Genomic DNA, 23,816 nt, shown 5'->3' on the forward strand with positions numbered 1-23,816 from the left:
CATTGGAGCTTATAGGACTTAGTGTAATATTTGTAACTTCATCTGTGCCAGAGTTTCAGGTTCATTTCGGAGCAATACAGACAACAACAATCTGACTTCTTTTCAGAGTTAATTAATATTTGGAGTGCAGTGGCACAGACTTGATAAACTTGATAAACGAAATTAATGCAGTCTTATTACTTTACCTGTTTATGACAACAGTAATTATCCTGGTAACTAATTAAAGGTCAACTTGGTTGCCTTTGAAACAGCCACGTCTTGCTGCCACCCAAACAGAAACCCTACAGACTTGTGTCATTATATGAGCAGCTGTGTGTGTGTATTTGTGTGCGTGTCTGTGTCGATATGATTCAGGGTCTCCCAGATCTCCAGGTCCCTCCCTGGGATTACTGGCTGTAATCTTCCCTGTGTTCAGCCGTGTCATTGCTCGATAACTCCTGCAAGTGCCCATATCAGTAGACCCGGTTACACTTTGTGGTCTCTGGCAACACACTTCCTATCATGACAACAGTATTTGTGGAAGACAAACACAAGGACAGCGCACGACAACACTGTCATCCCCGACGCAGCAACGTTGCCTCTGTAGCTCCCAGCTGTATCCTGACTCAGTAGTCAGATGATGGATCATTCTCTGTGAAACCTCTCCCTGATGTTGCTCATACAGCGCTGCACAGCTGTTGTGTCACTGCGGCAGGCAGGCTTGTCTGTAAGGGGGTTGTTGTGTTTGTGCTGAAATGCACTATTGAGGATGCCGAAAGCAAGAAAAAGTGTGCGTCTCCTCCGGCCCAGTCTGGCTTTGACCCTTGACACCGCCGGTTGCTTATAATGGCTGAGGTTTATTTTCTCCACTCTCATTATAACCCAAAGTGGTTACAAATGTCAGCAAAATGTGTGAAATGTCATTGCATATGTACAGTAATGACTGAACAGTAGCCGAGTACAGTAGCATCCTTGGCTCACTCCAGCACAGCACACAGCAGTGTCAGCCAGTGGCAGAGCTAACAGGAGGCTGTCTAGCTAATTGCTTGTTGTTGTCAGTCTCTGTTCAGTTAGCGCAGCTGCTAGGCTGCCAGAGCTCGCCGTGTGCGGCTCTTAGCGCCCAAACAATGGAGGAGAATTATATTCATGCAACTGCAGAAATGGAAAGCTGACCCAATTTCCCTCCCAGTGATGGGAGCTGTAAGGTAATTCAAATTAATTAGCATAATTGGATAGATTGCATCTAGCATAGTAGTCAGCAGGCACACATTATGGCAGGGCTCCGGAGCGTGAAAATAGCCCGCTCATGCCTGCATCTCTGGTGTACTTTTTAAAGGTCTGCTAACTATGAATGCCCTCTTCCTGTCCTCCTTTTCTCTTCACAGCAATTGATTCTGCAGAGAGGGGACACTTTAGCGTGTGCAGAAATTCAATTTAGGGTTATTACCCCATATCTGTGATGTTCTGGCTAATTTGATTGCGTCCAGTGAAGTATCCTTTTAAAAACAATCGAGGACAGGCTCAACAAAGATTGGTTTCGCCGCAATGAATACATAATGACCAGTCTCCGTTGGCTTGCCTCTGTCTCACCGGTTCCCAGCTCTGCCTTTCTCACAGTCTGCTCATTGAAACTGAGTGCATTTACCCAACAAGCACCTCATGATTATTTCAACAAGTCCTAAAAATTCCGCCTCGTGGGATCGTTAAAACATTGATACGGTTAATATGCCGAGATTGCAGTTCTGGAGGGGAAGAGGGGGCCTGGAGCCATATGTGGGTCTGTTGTGTGCCTAGTGGGCTGTGATGAACGGGTTGAACGGATGCTGATCTGTGCTTGGAAGGCATCACGGCCACTGACTCGCTGAGGAAGCAACACAACGGCAGCTGACACAGGGAGACACCCACCTCCAGGGTGTTGCCTCGGTGGTGTGGTCGGCGGTGATGTCAGGCACGGGGGGTCAGGCACGGGTGGGGGGGGGGCTCTGTCATCGAGACGATGCGCAGCTTGCGACGAACTGACCCGTGCCTAACCTCACATCGCTCCTGGTGCATGAAGCCATGAATCAGCAAAGGATGTGAACCTGTGAAAGCACTAGAAAAATAATTTCATAAGACAGCAGATGGTAACACCTGCCTCATCAAGAGGGATCAGGAAAAAAAAAAAAAAAAGATTCCTCTTTGTCTTTCTCATCAACTCTTTCTGGCTCCTCTGTAATGATGACCATAGTGGATGTGTGCCATTAAGAGAAACTAGCTGCACTCAAGTAAGACATTATGACCCTTCATTTTGCCCCACACCGCTCATCCCCTTTCCATCACCGGCCTCCCGCTCATCAAAGGCTCTCTGTCTGTCTCTCAGGTTCGTAAAGGCAGACACTTGTCCTTATCTTTCCACTGTTCTTCAGCCGGCCATATTATCTGACTGCCGGAGGCCATTACCAGGTTATTGACGGGAAATGAGATGGCATACATCTATGAAGGAGGCACGACAGAGGGAGCAGAGATAGGGAGCGACGAAGAGAGCGAAAAAAAAGGGAGAGAATAGCACAAAAGTGAGACCCATCTTGATTTATGACATTGCTATCTGCCATCACCTGTATTTCTCTCTGAGTGAGGGCACTCACACTCCATGATGAGTTCCTGGAGCAAAAATGGGGGGAGGAAGAGATTATGTTCAGAGCTTAATGTTGAAAGTGACCCCTTTACTCCGCAGAAGGCTTCAAGTCTCACTTAATCTCATCCATATTGTGCCTCTTCCACTGAGGTGCCATTTAAAAAAAAAATACAAGACACAGGCTCTTTTTCAGATCGCTAATGTCGGACCAGATCACGCGTACTGTGCACACACTCCCATCCACTCCGTTAATGTTTTTTCCAGATTCACATTTTTTCCGAATGGGAGTATTATGGACATGTACATCTGCTCCTGACAGCATGGAATCAAAAGCTAGCTTTCCCCTAAGACTTTTACAGGGATTGGTTATATCATAAGAATAATCGGTATGAAAGGGCTCACGGATCCTTTGAGCAAAACCCTTTGATGTTCAGGTGGTGCAAAAATGTCCAGAGTGAAAATGTGTTGGGCTGCAGTTACATTCATCAACAGAGGGGGGCAGTGTTGTAAAAGCATATCCCCTGCTGCTTGTCTTCTTGTCCGACTGAACCCGACTGTCATTGCGGTCTGTTAGTATTGCACCTGTTTACTTTGCTGTGTCAATATTGCCCCCTCCAGTGCTCGGGCTCAATTTTACTCTATGTGTGAAATCCTAGTTGTTCTTCCTTCCATGTCATTGGTTTCCACAGGGTTTGAGCGAGACCCTTTAAACATGTGCACTTATTGTATTTAACAAACCCAAATGATTGGGTGAATATAACTGTTCACCGTCTGTTATGGAGTCGCCATTTTTACCTCTATGTGGAGAGGCTTTGTGTGGCTGTAGTTGGTATCGGACTGAGTCAAGTTGGGAGTGAAGTTGTATTGCTCATTGAGCTGGAAGGCCATGGATTTGGTATTAAATTGCATGTTAAAATGTATGTCTTCATGTGTGCTGGGCATCAATGTGTGAATCGCATCTGAAGTCAGTGAATTGTGAAAATAATCCTTGCAGATAGCTCTAGAAATGACTAACTTGAATATATCTGCTTTCCTATTGTTGGCGTGTGTGTGTGTGTGTGTGTGTGTGTGTCGACTTGTGTACCTGTGTAGTAGTGCCGCATACACGTGTGTATTTGTTTATTTGGCTGTTGCTGGTCATGCTGATGGGAACCTCTCTGCTCCAGAGCAGCTTTGTAACAGCATCTCCATTGTAGTGTCAGAGTACCTCGTGTCCAATTCCTCCGACAGTGTGTTGCTGTGCAGCTGTCAGGAGTCATACAGGTGTGGAATAGCAATGCATTCTCTAGCCTGTGGGAGTCTGTTTCTGCATGAAATTATGTGTGGCAAGGTGTGTGCGTACGACTGGATATTGTTTAGAGTTTATGGATACTGATACCGCTGATACCGCTGATTAAAGCCAATGCTAACTAATGCTTGTACTTGTACCTTGTTTCCTTTTTTCCTGGAAGACTAAAGCAATCCATTGAAATACATGTTTAATTAATTCTTGTTACTGCTTCTGCACAAAGTGCAAAGGCGTTCCTCTCAGGTTGTTGAATCAATAAAAAAAGCAGAACTGAAATAACCATAAAAATCGGACTCGCACTCGTACTGAACTGATCATTTCTGGCACGAGCACGATTGGTATTTTGAAATGTATTTTTTTTCTTTTCCCCAGAAGGGATAAGCTGATAGAGTGTTGCAATGATCAACAGTTTGATACAACTCCCTACCACTGGAGCATGTTGTGGCTCTAGCTGAGCTGGGATATAAATTAAGGATGATCAAAAGGAATAGTTTCAGCCTCTGAGAAAGACTTTTCTCAAGTCCTTTCTATTGAATTGCTTTAATTTGAGTATTGTAGGCTTGAAATGTGGCCACAGAAAGTTTATTTTCACGTTGGTTAACGGATTCTAAATGTAACCAGTTTCCACAATGGGGAAAAAAAAAGCAACAAATGACCTTTTAAATAGTGCATAACATTTATTTTTTCATACTTATATTGTTGTCAATCTCTGTGTCCGTTGGAATTATTAGTGTGTTTATACGCTGTGAGGAAATGTGAGAGAAAATATGTGATCATTTGACACCACTTCTCAAATATCATCCCGAGGTGTGTGTACTTGTGTGTAAAACAGGGTGTGCTAGCACACATTCCTCCGTCTGCCATTTGTTGCCACACATTTGCGGCTGCAGGATTAGAAGTTAGAAAGGGTCGGTGTACAAATTATGAAATGGTAAAAGGATGCAGCTCTCTGCACATTCTGCTGTGCCACGCATTTGCCTGCTTACGGTGCACATTTGTGAGTGAGTGACAAGACGGAAATGAGTTACTTCCCAGTAATCAGTGCACACTTGCTGTCTTATTTACAATATTGCGCATTGTGGCTGCAGTCTGGTTAGTTACTTTGTGGTCTGTAGATTCAAGTCTTGCCTGGATCCTTGCTTCTTTGATGAGTCTACGTTCCTTTGGTTAAATTGTAGCACATTTCTACGCATTCATTTTTGTCTTTGTTTAGTACCTTTTAAACTTTCACAATGTGCATGGTATCAGCACAATGAGTCTGAGTTTTACAAAGTATGAAGCTGCTGAAAACCCCAAATAACAGAATAATAATCCAGGCATCTATGATAATGTACACAACTATTTCGTGAAAATATACAAATACAGCAGAATACATGTAAAACGAATGTATCCCTACTCCTTTCATTGAAAGTCTTTCTAGCCTGTCATTCACTGAAAACATTAATAATTCCAAGTTATATGATGTACAATTTTTACCATAAATAAAACATCAATGAAAAGACAGACTCACCGATATTAATGTCACAGTGTCCCAGTAGGCCTTGCTACAATACCAGTGCCCCCGAACTAATATATTATAATGGCATGTAGCCGTTATTGATTCGTTATCACTACAGCTCTCTTGCTGTAAAAATGTCCGCCATGAAAAGTGTGCTTGTTAAGGAGGCACCGACCTTACCACTTACCTTACTTCATAGTGATCATACAGTAGCTATTCAGTTCACATATGTTGTCATTTTAGTGAAATACAGAGAATCTGAGCTGCACCTGAGCTCTAGATATCATCTGTTCAGTTTAGATGGAAGTTTGTGCAACTGTAAAACCAACACAGGTTTGTTTTATTTAAAGTGTGCGCATCAAATCAGTCAAATAACTACCTAGATTGACTGGTGAGGGCTAATAATCTCAGTCCAGTTATCTGATTTTGTGCACATACATACAAAATCACATCATCCTATTGGATACCTATGTATCTGCTAGGATGATGGGATTTTATTTACCAACAGCCTCGTGAGTCACCCTGCACGCACCCTCCCCTCTGAAAGCTGTGATCCTCCTATTTGCTGTCTGCTTGCATCCTACGCTGTCTCTGTCTCACACTCAGCCTCCACGCTCACCCCACTTGACCCAGCTAGCATCAGTTCATTATACAAATAAGATCGTGGAGGCAAATCCAGCAGCACCCATGCCTTGCAGAACCTGGGGGAAAGCAAGATGGAAGGAGGTTTGATGGTGACAAGGTGGTGTGTAGTCTTGAAAGTAGAATAGAGAGCAGTGTGAAGATCACATGCAGCCTTTTTCTAGCCAGCCCTCCGCCTCGCTGCTAAGCGGGGCCCGTTGCCAGCGCTCGCGAAGGCTGTAATGAGTTTATTTCATGTCGGCTGTGAAAGTGCCCGTCTCTGTCTCGCAGGCACTCAAACAGAGCTGAGGCCCATAAACACAAAGTGCAGCGTGTAAATCCCCACAGAGTGACGTCTCCCAGCCTGCCCTCTATGGCTTCTGAGCATCTCTTTATCGAAAAAAGGGAGAAGGGAGAGGTGAGATCCCCACTTACCCCTGAGAAGACACCGCGCGCCAGGCTACAAGGTGCTGGCCCGGCCCCCTTCACCAAAGACCGCTTGTGTTGTAATCTTTAACCTCTGCTACTTACACTTGTCTCTTTGGAGAATGCATTTCTTTTCATGTTCGAGAGCAGACCCGAGGAGAGACGATCAAACATGCGGCTAGTATACCGAGCATGCTGTTTGGTGTAAACGGCAGCAGATCAAAAAACAGCCAAGTGTGCGCAGTGATTCACTTTGGCTTGTGGTATTTCACCTCTGACGAATAGGACACCATATGCGCGCTTTCCATGACGTCAGGCGGCCTAGCTTGCCCTCCTCTCCTGCCCAATCCCCTCGATGCATTGCAAAATGCTCCCCTTGAATTCTCTCTCCAAGTGCAGGTCGGCGTCTCTACACGAGGTCCCCGTGTAGAGCTGCGTCCTCCCAGGGCCTTGGAGCAAGCGGCAGGTCACTGGTTAAAGAAGCAGTGAGTGAGGAGATGTGGAATTAGAAAGGGGGAGTTTCTATCTCTCTCTCCTCTCTGACATGGCTTTGGTCTGTGTTGAGGGATTAGTGTGCAAGGCTCTACCACAGCCTCTCCCTTGGCTTGTTTCCAGATATTATCTTTAAGTGTGAGGTCGACGCTCGCCTCTCTTTCTCTCAGTTTCCCTCCTTCCTTCCTCCCCCCCACCCCCCCTTCCTGTATGAACTCAGTGGTGTGAGTCATCCCAGGCTGCTCGGGGAGTGATTTAATTGCTCTCTCTCCTCCTCCTTCAACATGCACGTCAAATAGAGGGCTGTCACTGACCCTCCACTCCTACAAAAAAAAAACCACCAGCAACCTATTCATTACCGCGAAGGTTGGACCACCTCCAAAGACAGCATAAATACACACTCCAGAAATTTGCTCCGTTATCCCTTTTGATGGCGGCACAATACCGCCCGCTGCTCTCATGCTTTGCCCTGATAACTCTTCTGGATTGTCTGCCGTGCTGGAGTGAATGTGGGCACAATACGGGCGATAGAAAACCCCCGCAGCACCAAGAGAGCTTTTGTAATCGCAGTAAAGGAAAAAAGTAAACCTCTACTAAAATTGTAGGGCATAATTTTCCTCAAAAAGTAATACCCCATGATTGTTTCCCCGATGTATCCTTCTTCTGTTTTTGGGTGAAGCAATTCTTGAGGAGGACACAAAAAGTGGCCATCACTTAAATGTTTGTATCCCTCGATAATTAAATGATTTTGATCTAAAATACTCTTTTCACTCTGAAAAGACGGATCAGTTTGGGCCGGGCACGCTGTTTTAGATATGGCATCTCTGTGGTATTTGTACAGCAATCTGTGCATTTTTCTGTGACACTTTCTGCACTTGAAGTTGGCCAATAGGTGGCACTGTTCCTACAGACGAGCAGGTTTGTTGGTGGTGCGATGTGGAGGGGCTACCTAGCTGGGAATGGCTTGAATGTGATTGAAAATAGGTCTGCCTTGACTTGGCAATACCCGGCCATATATGAACGCTCTCAGATGAAAGACTTGTTTGTTGTTGATAGGGGAAGTAGTCACTCAAATCTCCTCTACAGCAATTCGACATTGATGCTGGCTGTGTGACTGACGGAGCTTTTAAAATGGGTGAGGAGGCTAAAATGCCACTGTGATTATAACAATTAGAGAGGCTGAGCATAAAGTGTATTGCTCCAGGGGCCGGGCTGGCTTTTTTTCTCCCTTGTGATACTGATGAGTGTTTCAGAGTTGTATAAGAGCAGGCAGGGATCAATGGAGAATGCTGACTCTTGAGAATACTATGGATGTACTCTGGACCCGCCTGAGATGGCTACTAATTCAGAATGATTATGCAGTGTACTCTTTGCTCTCTTGGCCTAGTCTAGACAAACAATACACACAAGTGCACACACACACACACAGATGCACAGAACAAAATCTGCAGCCTTTGTGTAGAAGAAGCGTTTGGAGAAAGGCAGAGTCACTTTTCATTCCCACAAAGGCACAAACACACTCAAGAGTTTTACTGAAGTTATACCCCACCCCCAACATATGTTTTTTTTTTTTATAACCTTTAACGAACAATTTCACTGAAGCTACACAGATGTTGGTGCTTTCATCGCTGAGTTTCGGCACACTGAGCCATCGCTAGGAGGCAAAGCCTATAGGAATGCAAACAAAGTCCTAATGCTTACCGCCAGATCCCTCCTCTTCTTCCCCCATCGCCTTCATCCTTTCTCAGCTGCTCCGTGCTAACATGCTGCACAAACAGAGTGGATGTTTCTGAAGCAGGCACAGCATATATTTCAAAATACTGCATTGATTTTATTTTTTTTAAGGTATTCAAATTTGAGTATGTTTGAACACAGCACACTGAATTAATGCTGTGATTCAGTGAATACTGTATGTTTATATACTAGACCTGGGCAAAGTGGTATTTACTAACACTGTTTATTGTCTACCTAGAGTTGAGTGTATTCAATATATTTTGCTGTAACAGTTTACCTGACATTTTTTTTTAACATGCAGCAAAACACGGGCCCTCTCTAAGTAAAAAAAACCCCATAATTCTGTCATTCAATTCAAGGATGTTAATCTTTTAAAGAACATTACTCATATGTCCCATCTCCTCTCTTATAGCTGTGATGGAAGTGCTAGTCCCGGAGCAGCCAGTGGTGGCGCTGCACGGCTGGGATGCCACACTCAACTGTTCCTTCAGCCACGCCAACTCCTTCAACTTGTCTGATCTGAGCGTCTTCTGGCAGCTGACGGACACCAAACGCAGTGTGCACGGGTACTGGGGGGGACGCGACCAGCTGACGGACCAGGCCGAGAGATTCGCCAACCGTACCAGCCTATTCCCCGCTCAGCTGGGCCTCGGCAACGCTTCGCTCCTGCTCAGCAGGGTGGTGGTGGCTGATGAAGGCAGCTATACCTGCTTCGTCAGGGTGGAGGACTACGACAGCGCTGCTTTGCTGCTGCAGGTGGCCGGTGAGTCCAGCCGTGACGTCCATGACATGTGTAGAACAAGATCAACACGCACATGGTCACTTGGGACCAGTGGCATATAGAAAGTGGATATACACATTCACAAAAAACAACCAGGGACAGACTGCAAATTACCTTCAGCTAGACAGTTTATACAAAGGTCATTACGTCTGTTGCATTGCTTTTCCTTTTGTAACATTGTTTACTTGTATTGTTGCTGTTAAATATACTAACACACCAAAACTGACTTTAATCAACATTTATAATTGATATTCACTTAAATCCTCTTTCACAAGCAAACAAGTCACAAAACACTAAAACAGGCAACCTTTCGCTCATTATTTACACTTCCGCCAAAATTCATGATGTTTCATAGAAAAATAATTGAGAGATGAATTGATGATTGTTTTTATTAATTCCTTTCTATTTAAAGGAACATTCAAGCAATTTCAAGTTGGGGTATTCACAAGAGACAGATTAAAACATTCAAGCCCTTAAATCTTGACCTTTTAGTCAGGGCCGTGGCACGGGTGTACGGGTTACAGTCCGAAAAACGTCTACATCTCCCATGATGCAACGTATTAGCATATTTTGTTAGGCTTTTTCTGCCTGTTAGCGGCCCCATATCTTTTAATCCCCACACCCCCAGATTGTACTGCAGGCTGTCTATACTTTATCTACAAGCATTGGTTAACTCCAGATTCATATAAAAACATAATACTCACACACACAGGTTTATTGTTTTAAAATCCAGGATATTTATAACGCTCCCCTGAACATATATATTATGCTGTTTAATTGCCTAATGTTTGTGTTATAGTTTCACTTTACACTTGAATTGATTGTATTGCAATTGATTTAACCTCAGCACTTATACAGACATATACACTAATAGTATGTAGTAAAATGTAATATGCAATTACCTATGGAGATGGTGATTCATGATAATTTCCTCTCTTCTCCGTGAGTAGGCAATAAATAGTTTCCTCAGGGCTGTTGAGCAGTGTTTTTGGTCAATAAGCACTGTTTGTGGTCTGTCATGGTCAATATCTGCTGACTTTGATTATTAGCTGTTGTTAGGGTCAATCAGCCATCACTAACATCTTCTCCGCCGTGTGACTACATCTCTCGCCGTTCACAGCTGAGAGCCTTTTATTTATTTATAATGATATTGTGTGCCTTTCCTTCCCTCTCCCATTTCTATATCTGTTGTGAGATTGTTCCTGTATCCTCCAAGGATGGATGTGCATTAGGCAGTGTTAATGAATAACATTTTTTTCCCCCTCCTGGCTTGGGAGAGAGAAAACAATGTCTCCAACAGTGACAAATTGGTTCCATTTTATGCAATTGAATTTATAGATGTTCTATTTTTAGCCAACATTTACAGTTAACATTGTAGACTTCCTTCATGCTGTGCTGGAAGAAAATGAAAGGATCCCTCGCTGGATATCTGCCTGTCAGTCAAATGGACAGCTGGGGAAGTTAGTGTGTATCACGCTAAATCTGTCTTTGTGTTGAGAGTCCACTTTTCAAAAAAGCAGCTCAGGCAAACTTCTTTAATCTCACCCTCAGCTCCACCCCATTGTTTGCTGTGCAATGATTGGCTCTGGGAATACAGCAGCCTATTTCTCCACCACCTCTATACTCGTGTTTTAGCTCAAGGGATTGGAGAAGCGTGATTTCAGCCGAGGCGGACAATTCACCCCTCACCTCCACCCCTCTACGCTCTTTTCCATGTTATCCACTGAGTCGCCCCAAATTTCTGAGCCTGCCAGTTGCATCCGAGGCCTGTCCACCTCCACCTCCTGCCTTGCACCGTATTCCCTTTCTGGGAGGGGCTCAGTGGTTTGGGTCTCTCTCTAGAGAGCAGCATTAAGAGTGTAAGGATGCAGCATCACGATGTGCCACAGATGCTGTCTGTGTCTGTGGGATCTTAAGCACTGTGTTATGCTAAGCTCCCTAAATATAATTAAGAATTTAATGGGAATCATGTCAAACAGTTCCCAGGGTGACTCTCACTGCAGAGACTTTAACTAAATTCAGTATGTGTCTGCTGTTCCCTTATCCCCTCTCCATCCTCACCCACCCCATACCTCTTTTTCTCCCCCCTCCCCTCCTCCTCCTGTGTACCCTTGCCTTGTTTCAGCCCCATACTCCAAGCCCGTGGTGACTCTGCAGCCTGAAGCCAACCTGCGACCAGGTGATGAGGTGGCCCTGACCTGTGTGGCCTACGGTGGTTATCCTGAAGCTAGCGTGATATGGCAAGATGGGGGCGGGCGCAACCTGACAGACAATATCACCACTTCATTGGTGGCCAATGAGGAAGGGCTGTTCACTATGACCAGCGTGCTGACAGTTGTGCTCGAGCCCAATAGCACCTACAGCTGCGGACTGATCAATCCACTGCTGGGCGATGAGGGCTACGCCTTTGTCACAATCACAGGTGGGTGTCGGTCTTCATCGCTCTCTATAAATAGCTCCCAGGTCTTCCAATCAACGTTGTCACCTTCATTCGTGTGCAGAGTAAACAAGCTAATATTTACTGGCTTCCTGTAGTTTTAGAATGTTACCAGCTCAGGCTAATCTTGTTTTCAGTGATGCATGAGCGGAGTTTCTTATTATGGTCTGCTATGCTTTTTTGAATCAATCCCATCAATCAAGTTTTATGCTGTTGAGCCTTTTTTCTTTGTCTTTCTGTTTCCTGCTGAGAGTAACAGTTCAGCTCCAACGAAATGAATGAGAAATAATTAAATGTCCAATTACGGTTCAATAAGCGAAACCCCTCGGTTCTTTTGCATCAGTAATTTAGATCAGTGGGTGATCACTTCCCTGAATAGGGTCATTACATATTTCAAAAGGCAATACAGTAATAAAAAGTAGACAAAAGATTGTGCTCGATGGAGTGATTGGTGTCGTAGCAGCTGTCCGCAGGAAATGTTTGCCAACTAGGAAGTAGATTGATGTGTTTGTCATTCTCTGATTGCTTGATGTAATCTTTAGCTGGGTATGTGACAGTATCTATGAGATAGGTCTAATGGTCTCCTCGACCCGCCCACCATCACCACCTACCGGCCCATGCCCCCCTGGTCCTGCTGGTGTACTGTATGTGTTAAGTGCAAGGAGAGTGCCGTGTAAGGTGGGCCAAGGCTGGGTCTCTAATGGGAGCAGCACTGTGTGAAATGGCTCATAAATAAGTCGAGGTGGCCTGTGCCTGCTCTCTGTGCTGGAGCTGGTGCTGGAACTCGGGCTGTTGAGGCGGAGGTCGAGGCAGAGGTCAGGGAGTGCTGCTCCACTGGGCTGGGAAATGACTGTGCTGTCTGGAAACAGGATGGCCGATTGGCAAGTCAGGCTTGCCGGACGGCTGAGGGAGGTTGGCCTTTCAAACAGTTTGGTCGGCCTCTTTGAAAACAGCACAGATAACCAGTCAGAGGGGCCATTGGGGTAGTGGAAAGGCATTACACACAGTGAGAATGAAATATGACTGCAAGGTACCAGTGGTAAAGTAGTCTGTGGCTGCTATTACCCTTTGACCTTTGCCAGATTGATGTACTACTTCAGGTTTGGTTGAAATTGATATGATCTTTTTATTACCTCCAATCTCCGTTTGTGTCTCCTCTATTTCCCCTCTACAAATTAAACTCTCATTTTGAAGAAATGTTGATTGAGTCATCTGGATTGGTCATTTAATTAGTCATGCATTTTTCTCTTTTTTCAGGGATGGCGTGTCACTGTGAATCAGTGACAATGACGTCTCCAATTTGGTCTTTCCTTTTCTTCAATCCCATAGGGTTTAAAATCTGAGCCAAACCTTTTAACTCCTCAGGTTGGTTCCCCAATGGTGGACATTTTGACAATTCAGCAGAAACAGTTAGTTATATACAGTACCAAAGTTGAATCATCTAATATATTCTTATTAGATGGCTTCACAGTGCAAAACATAGTGGCTTGGTCTTCAGGGATGCAATCATGTCATCATACTCCAATGTCTCTGTCATCTCTCTTTGGAATACAAAGTAGCTACAAAAAGTTAAGACTTCTTGTCAGCATGGGTGCCCTGCTGTGCTGTGCTGTGTGGAGAACAGGTGTTCTACCGTTCACATTGTCATAGCCAGTGTGACAATTTCTCTTAGTGGTTGAATCACTCAAGGAAGAGGACAAGAGTCTAAACTCCGTGTGAGTGATGGATTGGCAGCATTCTTCTCCTTCCTTTTTTTTAATGTGCAACCCAAAAACTGTCAGTTTTCTACAGTAACCAAATAGTGTGTGCTGTGCTACTGAAGCTTTGCACTGTTTAATGTGGATGAGAAACACCTTGCATTGCCTTTATGAGTCCCTGATTGTGTAGTACAGAATAGTCCTCGATTAGGAGCTGGCAGGTTAGTGAAGCAGGAGTCAGCCGATAGGGCTTTCACCCAGACCAGATCCTCCAGGCCCTTTGAGAAGGCCCTTTTCTTCTTCATGGTGCAGAGAACCTCTCTGCGGGAGTCATCTGTACTATAGTAGGACTTTTTTTTGCGTTTGCTCAAGTAAGCTCATCATTTCAGTCAATTTCTCAGCAAATTTTCTGTTTCTAGCCTCTTAAATGGGAGGATGTGATGCTTGTCTTTGTCCTACATGATGTAAACTGAATATGAATATACAGTCAGACAGAACAAGACATTTGACATTGACGTGTTGCCTTGGTCTGTGGGAAAATGTAACGTCCATTTCCACTATTTCTTCGTAATTTTATAGAAAATGTAAAAAAAAGAAATCTGCAGATTCATTGGCAATGAAAGTAATTGCTGATCGCAGCCCTAATACTGGAAGGATCATAGCCGTTTATATAGGCTTTGATTGTCATCTCCCTTACTCAGAGAGTCATGGTCCTGCTTTTACCCTAACTTCAAAAAATAATTGGTCAGAACAGATCCTGTCAAAGAAAGAGTCCAAGAGCAAAACGGACTTCCAGCCAAAAAGCGTGGAGTCATTGAAGTGTGATGAAGCAAACATTGGAGTGTGCCGAGCTTGAGTTGATACAGCGAACACACTGGCTCGCTGTATACACTTCCAAACACACAACACCGCACGCCACACTCAGGAAGTGGAGAATCGTATTATATGAATGGGTCAAATCTGCATAAAATCCTAAATGGACTACGGGAGGGAAGAAAAAGAATGCACAATGATGGTAAGAAGGTAGAGAGTGAACAAGCATGTTAAAATGTCACACTCCCCCCGAATCTCTGATTGAAAAACTGCATTAGTAATGCAAATCTCCCCCCAGGCAGAACCGGAGTTTGACAAGGTTAATTTTGAGAAACTGAACCCTTTACACACACTGAGCCGAGCACTATGTGGGCTGGCATGAGCCACCCTTTTGAGAGTCAGTGTTAAGTGACCCGTGTAATTCTCACCTCTTTTGTAGTCACCACCCATTTAACTACCTCAACAGAAGCATCCAGCCTGTCAATAACGCACGCACACGCCCTATTATCAGGCATCTCAGAGAGACGGCCATTTCTGTAAACTCGCCCTGTGGTGGAGCGCTGGACAGTTTCTTTTTTAAGCTGCGCTCTGCAATGGGCAGTGTTTTTGTGTAGCTGGGATATTGATAGGTTTTGCAGAGTGCAGCAAGGCTTAGTTGCGGGGAGACCCATAGGAACAGCTGGTATTAATGAACAGTCGAATGATGGAAAGGAGCAGCTTCAGTCCTCAAATGAACCGTGGCCTGTCTGCTTGCCTGGCCAGCTTGCTTATGAACCAACCCCTGTCCTCCCCCTCCTCCTCCTCCTCCTCCTCCTCCTCCTCCTCCACCTGTCTTGAAGGCTTGAACTGTCTCACACTTCCACCCTATTTCGACCACTTTGTTCCACTCACAAAAAGAATAATGTTGGAGTTTTAGGGGATCAAGAGTCTATATCCTATCATTTTTGGTACTGATCCTTCTCTGAATGTGGAGCTTTAGCCGTGTATCCCATCTACTGGAGCTGTGTGATTGCTGCAGTGTGTTTTCTCATGGCTGGGTTTCAGGGCCTGTCACTGAACAGCCCCTCCAGCGCCACCCCCACTCCGTCTGCTTGCTCTCTCAATGAGGATGGCGCCATTTCCCCGACATCACTCTGCTGGCACAGCATTTACAGTGAACAGTGTGCGGATGGAGATATATAGAGTGGGGAAAGGAAGGAGACAGAGAGATGAGGGAGGGAGATAGAGAGAGAGGGAGCTAGGGAGACAGGGTTAGGAGGGGTGAGAAGTGGATGACAGAAAGCAAGATGGAGACGAAAACGTTTGCTGAGCTCAGAGTTGTGGCACTACGGTCTGACAGGCGGGAGATGGACTCGCTGAAGGGGAGGGAGCTCACCCCACATGGTGTGGAAGACTTTTTGCTGAATTTTACTATCTAGCTGGCATTCTCTGGCTTTCACTTGGCGACACTGGCTCAGCGGTTAGCACTGTTGCTTCACAGTGAGAGGATCCCAGATGTCCTTCCCAGTCCCAGTCCTGTCTGTGTGGCATTGGCTTGTTTTCTTGTGTTAGTGTGGGTTTCCTCCCATCCCTTGGTTTCCTCACATGTTCAAATTTTCTATAGTTCAGGTTCCTATTAGTAATTGTTTCTGTATTTTGTCTCCCAGACGTCAAAATGTTACCCTTTTAGAATGTTGCTAATTATTTTATAATGGACCCATGAAATAAAGACAGCTAATGCAAGACCATCTCCTTTTTATTATGTGGTGAAAATACTACTCTAAGTAAGTAGGAGCTTGATAATGGCACTTAGCAGGTGTTGAAAAAGCACAGAAGTACATCAACAAAACTTAATGTCTAACAGTAGTTAGTGTTATGTAAATGTCAACTGCTGTTGGTGTGTCGTGCATTGGTGGCACAACTTGGTTGAATTGGCCGGGCCATGTTTTAGAGGCTGTGCATCAACAACGCTGTGTGCCCTTGTTTGTCAAATGTTTCTTTAACCGACTGTCATGGACCCAGCCTGGCTTTGCTGCTCGTATTAATCTCCCCCTGAATCTACAGGAGTCCCACCTCTCTGAAGGATTGCCCAGCTCAATCAACTTCATCAAAGGCCCGTGTGTAGGAATAAACACGGTCGCTTATTCCAATGTTTATTCCCTTGCGGGAATGAACATGGAATACACACGGTCGCTGAGAATTAATGTCAGATCCTTCCGGTTTCCTTCAGAGTCTTTTTTCTAAGGTGATTTATTCAACTCCAGGTACCGTACTGTTTTTGTGGGGCACATTCCCCCAAGGAGACCGTTTGTTCCTCAATGATTGTGAAGCACGTGCATCATAAACCAACCTTCACTGTGTAAATCAAGGTTAAAAAACATCTTTAATTGCGATATAAACATTGACCTTTGCTGTGAAGATGGAATTTTACACTTTTGTTGGTGGTAGGTGGTCTGCGTGAGAGCATTCACTTATTCATTACACTTAGCACTTTTTTCCTTCATTATTTGTGGGCCAGCTTTCTTTTTTGTCTTGCCCCTTTTCCCGGACTGTTTTATATGTCTTCAAAGCTTGATCCTGGCATCATATCGCCATTTAAATAGCTACCTGCCATGCTTACTCCAGCCATTAAGCGCTCATTCTCCTTTAGTTTCTAAGAAGTCCCTTACATTAAACATGCTTGTGTCTTAAGTTGAAGTAAAGGCATTGCTGTGCTAGCATTGCCAAAGGGCCAAGCCGAAAGATGCAGTGATCTCCTGGTTCAAAGATTCTCTCATTAGAGCAACTGTTGGAGTGAAATTGCAGTAATTGAAATTATTCATGAAATATACTACAAGCAGGTTTGGGTCATTTCTCTGGTTGGACCTTCTATCAAAAGCTCTGTCAATCGACTTTGAGGTAATATATTGGCCAAGATCATGTTTTTGCTTCCAGCTTCTGTAACAAACCACTGTGCTGGTCCTCGTTCTCTCCCGAACACGGTCTAATTTAAATGCAATTAACAGAGCCTTCGTGGAAGCAGAAAACAGCAGTATAAATGAATCTGTTGTCAGTAGAGCAGCAAGCAGGCAACTTTCCCGACGGAGCACTATATTAATTAGTGTCCAGTGCACAAACAGGCCTTCTTTCTCTTGCTGAATGCTTGCTCTGTCTTATCAGGAGCCCAGCCAGGGAAAACAACCGAATAGACAGATGAAGTAATGTAGGCAATCTAAAATAAATTCAGGTAGGCAGCAATGGCACCATTGTAAGCACATTAATTCCTATCAGGATTATTAACCCGGGCCACTTGCAGCTGTCAGCACTCTAAGACGTTTGAGCGTTCTCTGCTGGGCCATCAGTGTAGGGAATTTTATCCCTGTATTATGGCCCGGGCAATGTTATTTGTCATGCTCCCAGTCTCACTGTTAGCGACTCTGAGGGATTGTTGGGTTGGATTGAGTCGTGGGCACTTTCCGGTCTGTGCACTGCTCTTTTAAAACGGCACAATCAGAAAGATAAAATGAGCTCCTCTCTTTTGTGCTGGGATTTATTTTTGCTTTATTCTCGATCCCTCTCTTCCATCTTGACTTTTTGGCATTAAAGGTTCTTTTTGCTCTTGTTCGGTGTCAAAATGCTTTTCTTTGTCACAATTGAAAGCCACGGTGCTATAGTATTTCTTCCTGGAAGATGCTTTTTCCCCCCTTTTTTTTTTGTAAATGTTATTTTTAATTTAGCAGGATAATCACATTGAGATATTGAATCTCATTTGCTAGGGGGTTCTGGCCAAGAAGGCAGCGTAAAAGTTTCACAAGCACCACATAAAAACACAAATAACAGACTAAAAATCACATAAAAGAGACAACATACTTTAAACAAAGCAGAAAATTCCATCAACCAAAGAATTGCCATTCAGTCTAAGGACAGGTTTGACATTTGTTCTGTAAGGAAAGGTCATCAGTGTCTGTTTGTGGATACATTCTGTACAGTAGGTGTTTTTGTGTCACGTGCATACACCTTGAGTATATTCCTGTCTTCTGCATGTGATCAAAACAGGCTCCATCTTTGCTCCAAGTCCATCATATCATGGCAGTGTTATCTTCCCCACTGCCACCTTCTCTCAAACAGCAGCCTGACATCTTTATGCCCGTCCCCGGCCTGGTGGAAACCTGTCTTTCTCTGTCCTCCCTCGCTTTCCTTTTCAGGACACTGTATTTATGATGGCAGTAAACACACAAAAGCCCTCTTTTGTTATTGATCGGGTTCATTTTGATTTGGAATCACAGCAATGACTATCATTGGGACCAGTGGGGCCCTGCAGTGTACATTTCACACAGCTCCTGCTAAATCCTGTAAGAGGGATTGGTTTCGGGAGGTCTGGCATCAGTCTTGGCTTCGCGATATGAAATCATATTAGTTTCAGCTTTTCAGAGTCACTGGGGGAATAGCCACCAACAAACAGCTGGGCACACCTTCAAAGTTTGCTTATTTAGTTATTCAGCCCGTTTATTTTATGTTTAAACTCTGCACCTGATAACACCATGAATTATTGTCCTGCAAAAGATGTTTGCAACCTCAGTAAATTGCTTTGTTCTGTGCATGCAAACAGTCCAAATTAGTGGCTGGCTACACACAAAGAGCATTGTCTAGCAATATAATGTATTTTCAATTAGGTGGCCTTGAGAGATTTAGCTTATTCTCAGGATAGGTGGCTCTTTTCTTCGATAGCTCTAGAGACCAGTAATTGATTACCATGTGTGAAATGGAAGTTAAGGACGGAGTGTGGCTGCGTCCCAGAGGACAGGAGTTTTCAAGCAGGCGTAGTGTTGGTACTGGCTCACCTCCCCCTTTACTGACAGCTTGACTTGGAAATACGTAAGCACCCACTGACTCACTGCGTGATAAGGAACACCTATTACAGAGCCCTTTATTTCAACCCCAGTGTCAAATATCACAGTAATGACTGTGATTAAGCCATGCTGTGGTCCTGCTCCTTATGATACCAGTTTGAACGGACAGCAGGCTCGCGATGACTCACACCCTCTTCAGGTTGCGTTAATATCTTCCCACTGGCTCGGACTCGGTAGCCACGCCTGTCTCCCCAGAGCCTGACAACTTGCAGCTCATTACAGACAAACTGTCCACGAGGAAACAAACTCGCTCCTCTTACCTTATTAATATTGTCAACTGTGTTTAATTTCATCGCTTACCCTCCGCGTGTGTGTTGCCGCAGTAAGTGCAACTCTCTGTCAACGGCAGAGACAGCTCGGTGACCCACACCGCAAGAGTCTGTCATATCTATAATGTATCTGTCTCGATGCTTTCACCCACTTACTCTACCAGATGAAGAGTGATGCCATTTGTAATGTCGGGTCGTTTTCCTGATGTGGTTGTTAGAGGGGTTAAGCCATCCACACAGGGTTACACTGCTAGGAGTGTCTCAGAGTACCGTGGCTGTGTTGTGGAACCAAGACATTTAGTTCAACCAAGCTGAGGGCTAATGTTTGGAAAGGGAGTTGGAATTGAACCAATTGAATAGGTTTGCTGATGCATTACGTATGATTCAAGGAAATATTTCAACATTTTGGCAAATGCACTTATTCGCCTTCTGCTGGAGAGTTAAACGAGAAGATCGATACAACTCTCATATCTGTGGATTTGCTATGGCGCTGGAGCCAGCAGGTAGTTAGCTTAGCATGACTGGAAACATTTATTTTGCACTATGTACTGTATACTCAAACTACAATCATTTCAAATTTTCAATTAAATCTCTCATTTGACATCCCACATATTGAATGAGTTGTTGCAGGCTGCTACATGACATGTGCAGGCAGACCGTTGTCCTTGAAACTCAATATTTCACCTCATCTCCATAAAGCCACATGACATAGAGTGATGACATTGTGGGCGCGATGATGTAACTGGTTATAGTTTTGAAATATGTGCTGCTTCAGCAGAGTGATGACTTACATCCAGAGATGAAAGTAAGTGTGTCCTGTTTTGTATTGTGTACCACGAGAAGAATTAGTGCTGCTACTCCATAGCAGGGAACGAAGCTGTCAAGGTTACAGAGTAAAATAGGATTCAAGTTGTAATCCTGTACATTGTAAATCTGCCATTGATTTACAAGAATGTCCCAAATAGTGTTTCTCACAGTATTTTCTTGTTATTCATCATACGTTTTTAAAGCAGGGGGCAGACAGCTTCAAAGATAGCAGAAGTGTGCATCATAAGGGTGTCAAAGTATGATAAAAAGGGAGGGAAAGAGGGCAGACTCCTTTTTACAGTTACTTCAAGGTCTCTCTGTCCTTTCCTCACCACGGGGGGCTACCGAGGCCTATTGTGTATCCAACAAAACAACAATACAGAGTGTCAGGATCTAGTTGCTGGTAGAAGTAATGATCTCCCATTCTGTATGCGTGCTATTGAGGTGGGTGTGTTCGACACATATAGTAAATTTGACTTATGAGCTTCTCGTTGTTTTTGAAGTAGTAGTAGTGGAACTGGGAATATTTTGTAAAGTGTACGACTCACTATTACACTCTGTTGGTTTACATTATAATCAAGCCCTGCACCAACGTTATAGTGGGCTGTTTGTAAACCTGTGACTGTGGTTACCCATGCATCCGTTGTTCTGTTGGAAGAAAATTGTCTCAAAGTCATGGCCCGAGTGAAAGAGTCGTTTTCTGTTTCCCCCAGAAAACGCTTGCTTAGCATGCATGCTGTTTATAGCGGTGGCCTGGATCACACATTCCCTCACACCTGGGAGCGACCACAAACCTGTTCTGTCTGTCACTGAGCAGCTCCACAGGAGAGTTTTAGGGGTTAATGCCGAACTCGAGGACAGCTAAACAGTAGCCTGCAGCCTTGTAAATTGTTTCCTGCCATGTAAACTTTCAAAAACCAGAAAAGTATCTTATTTTCACATCAGTTTCACTCTTCCTTGCCTCTCTCTCGCTCTCTTACTCTTTTCTTTTCCCCTATTTTGTTCTGTATTTATTTATTCAAGGCTAGCAGCCATTATTATTCATTTGTTGACACTTTGATTATCATAAGATGCTTAAAAGTTGGGCAATATAGGGTTTAATCTTTTGTTTTGTCTCTCCCTTTAGTCTTTTTCAGAACCTACTAAAATTGCTCTACGCCCTGAGTGTAGATATCTTATGTGGAATGAGAGGATAAACGTCCTCATTTGTGCATTAGCTAGCCTTGTTTTAGCAATAATGTATTAGTTTTGTGGGAAGTGCTACCCTTGTGGGACATTGGTATGAACATATTGTCCCTGACTCCTTTCTCAGCCAGCAGCTGAGCATTTTCTCAGGCTAAATGACTTAGCTACGCACAAGTTGTGAGACTGTGATTAGCTATATTCCACTGAGAGAGAGATTTACAAAGTCATTTTTTCAGTCTGTCCAAGATATCATATTTTCAAAGTGCTGGAAGGAGACAAAGTATATTTAAGCAATAAGCCATGAGAAGCTGTACTTGACAGTGATTTTGGAACCGCTTAAAGGCATTGTTAATGACTCTTCTAAAAGACCTGTCAAAGCACAGCTCCGAGTAGCTTTTTGCTTGTGTAAAATGACTGCAATAAAAAATGAATGTAAATGTGCCATGAATGTTATATTTTAATGTAATTTCTGCAATAAATAATCATACTTTTATGGTTTTAGGTTACAAGGTGTTTGACAAGAACGTCAAACACACTCAGTCAAAATTGAGTGAAGAAACCTTTTATGATTTAAACTCAATAAATGACCATATATTCTAAAAGAAGCTGTATGTATTGATGCAGCTGAGCCCATGATGGAAAATGGACAAATGTTTCAGTATTTAAAAGTGTTAAAATCTTTAAAATGTCTAATTTTTATCATTTTGTATCACAAAAGATCCAAGAGCTAGTTTCTGGATTGCAGTCATTTTTTCAAAAGATATTTAATTAAGATGTAGATGTGAAACAAGGATACGTTATTCCCTTCCAGCTAGATGGGCACTAATTAGACTGCCCTGTCCTCAGATAAGACACTGTATCCCTGCTAGCACCAAGAGTGTTCGGGGATATTATGAATCCCACTGCATTTCTTGGCAAGATCCGCCCTATGTAGCTGGGTCAGGCAGAGCCGATTGGTTCAGGTTAAGCATCGTAGTTACGGTCAGGATAGCCCATTGGTCAGGGCATAGCACCTGAACAAATAGGCTTACCGCTACCTCGGTGACCCTGGACTCCTGACCAATCCAAGCACTTGAATTCTTCGCAGGGCGGGTCTCACCAAGAACAGCGGTGGGGTTAATAATAACGCTGTTAGGGGTGATAGTCAATGGATAAATCAGACCTCTGACCTCCCTGAAGACAACAGCTGTATGGTTTCAATAGTCTTTATTTTCATTTTCTATTTGCATTTAAACTAATCAAATTATAGTGCAATTATGTGGAGAGGTTTGTTCTTGAGATGAATGGCTAACAGGGATGAGCTGACCTTCTTCAAAGTCTGAGCTTGGTCCAGCTTGAGTGCTTTGAGAATATTCATCTGTCTGTCCAGTAACCACCAAAGACTGCAGCGGAGGAAAATGAGAAATGCTGTTTTATAATGAGAGCCCTAGGCAAAGACATACAGAGATATGTCTTTTAAAAAAATCTGTCATTATATATTCTCCTAGTAATACTGCAGAGCGAGAAGCATACTAAGAACTTGCGCTCTTTGAAGGCGTCCAGGCAGTTCTTTAATAATGTTTTGTTGGAACCTGCACGGCCTTGTGATATAGGGTTAATCTGATTCCCGGTCATTTTGTATTCAGATGTTATCATGTAAGCAGCAACTGTTCCTGTGGATTTGAGCTATGGCTTTGTTTACTCATAAAGAAACATTGATCATTTGAATCGGACATAATCAACAACGGATGTAAAAAAAATTGCAAGATGATAATTTTATGGCAATTTTATAACTAGACTGAGCACATTTGATACAAGGAGTAAGTGTTGATGCTGTTTAGCGGTCCCATTACAGATTCATAGCAATCTAAAGAGACAAACAAGCAAACAGGAAAGTGCAACTAGTCGGTTTTGTTCCTGACTTAAATGAACACTTAAATGGATGGTTCAAGTGTCATGTTTTAGTTTATATGGTGGGTGATATTTTTTACCCACTTTGCACTATACTGATGTAACAGAGGCGTTGTTTCAGCAATAGGTGTCTCAACTTCACAGACTGTCTGCAGAGAGTTTCAAGCTGCAGTTTGTACTTGGTGCAATGAGCCATTGGAATGAGCACAATGTTGTGGCTCATCTACCATGTTAGTGTGGCTCTCTTGTATAGGGACTAAATATTATTTACTCGTCTTTATGTGTCATTCAAGTATTCTATGTGTAATGAGCCCTGTTTATGCTTTTAGCTGTGCACTTTATTTCTTAAAGTCATTTCCCACAAGCAGCATGTGAATACCCACTGATACAATAACAAAGTAGGAACAGGATCCCAGT

At 43.7% G+C, this 23,816-nt stretch overlaps 1 protein-coding gene across 1 annotated transcript in view; it reads left to right on the forward strand.

Annotated features, from left to right (window-relative positions):
* The window catches only part of cd276 (CD276 molecule), a 62,504-nt gene that overhangs the window by 7,129 nt on the left and 31,559 nt on the right, over window positions 1–23,816 (forward strand). The window contains exons 3-4 of the mRNA XM_079164213.1: window positions 9,065–9,415; window positions 11,559–11,855. Of these exons, the coding sequence (XP_079020339.1) occupies window positions 9,065–9,415; window positions 11,559–11,855 (648 nt within the window). The remainder of the gene's footprint in view (window positions 1–9,064; window positions 9,416–11,558; window positions 11,856–23,816) is intronic.

This window comes from Pholis gunnellus (assembly GCF_910591455.1).
Source record: "Pholis gunnellus genome assembly, chromosome: 1".
In the NCBI taxonomy this organism is placed as follows: Eukaryota; Metazoa; Chordata; class Actinopteri; order Perciformes; family Pholidae; genus Pholis; species Pholis gunnellus.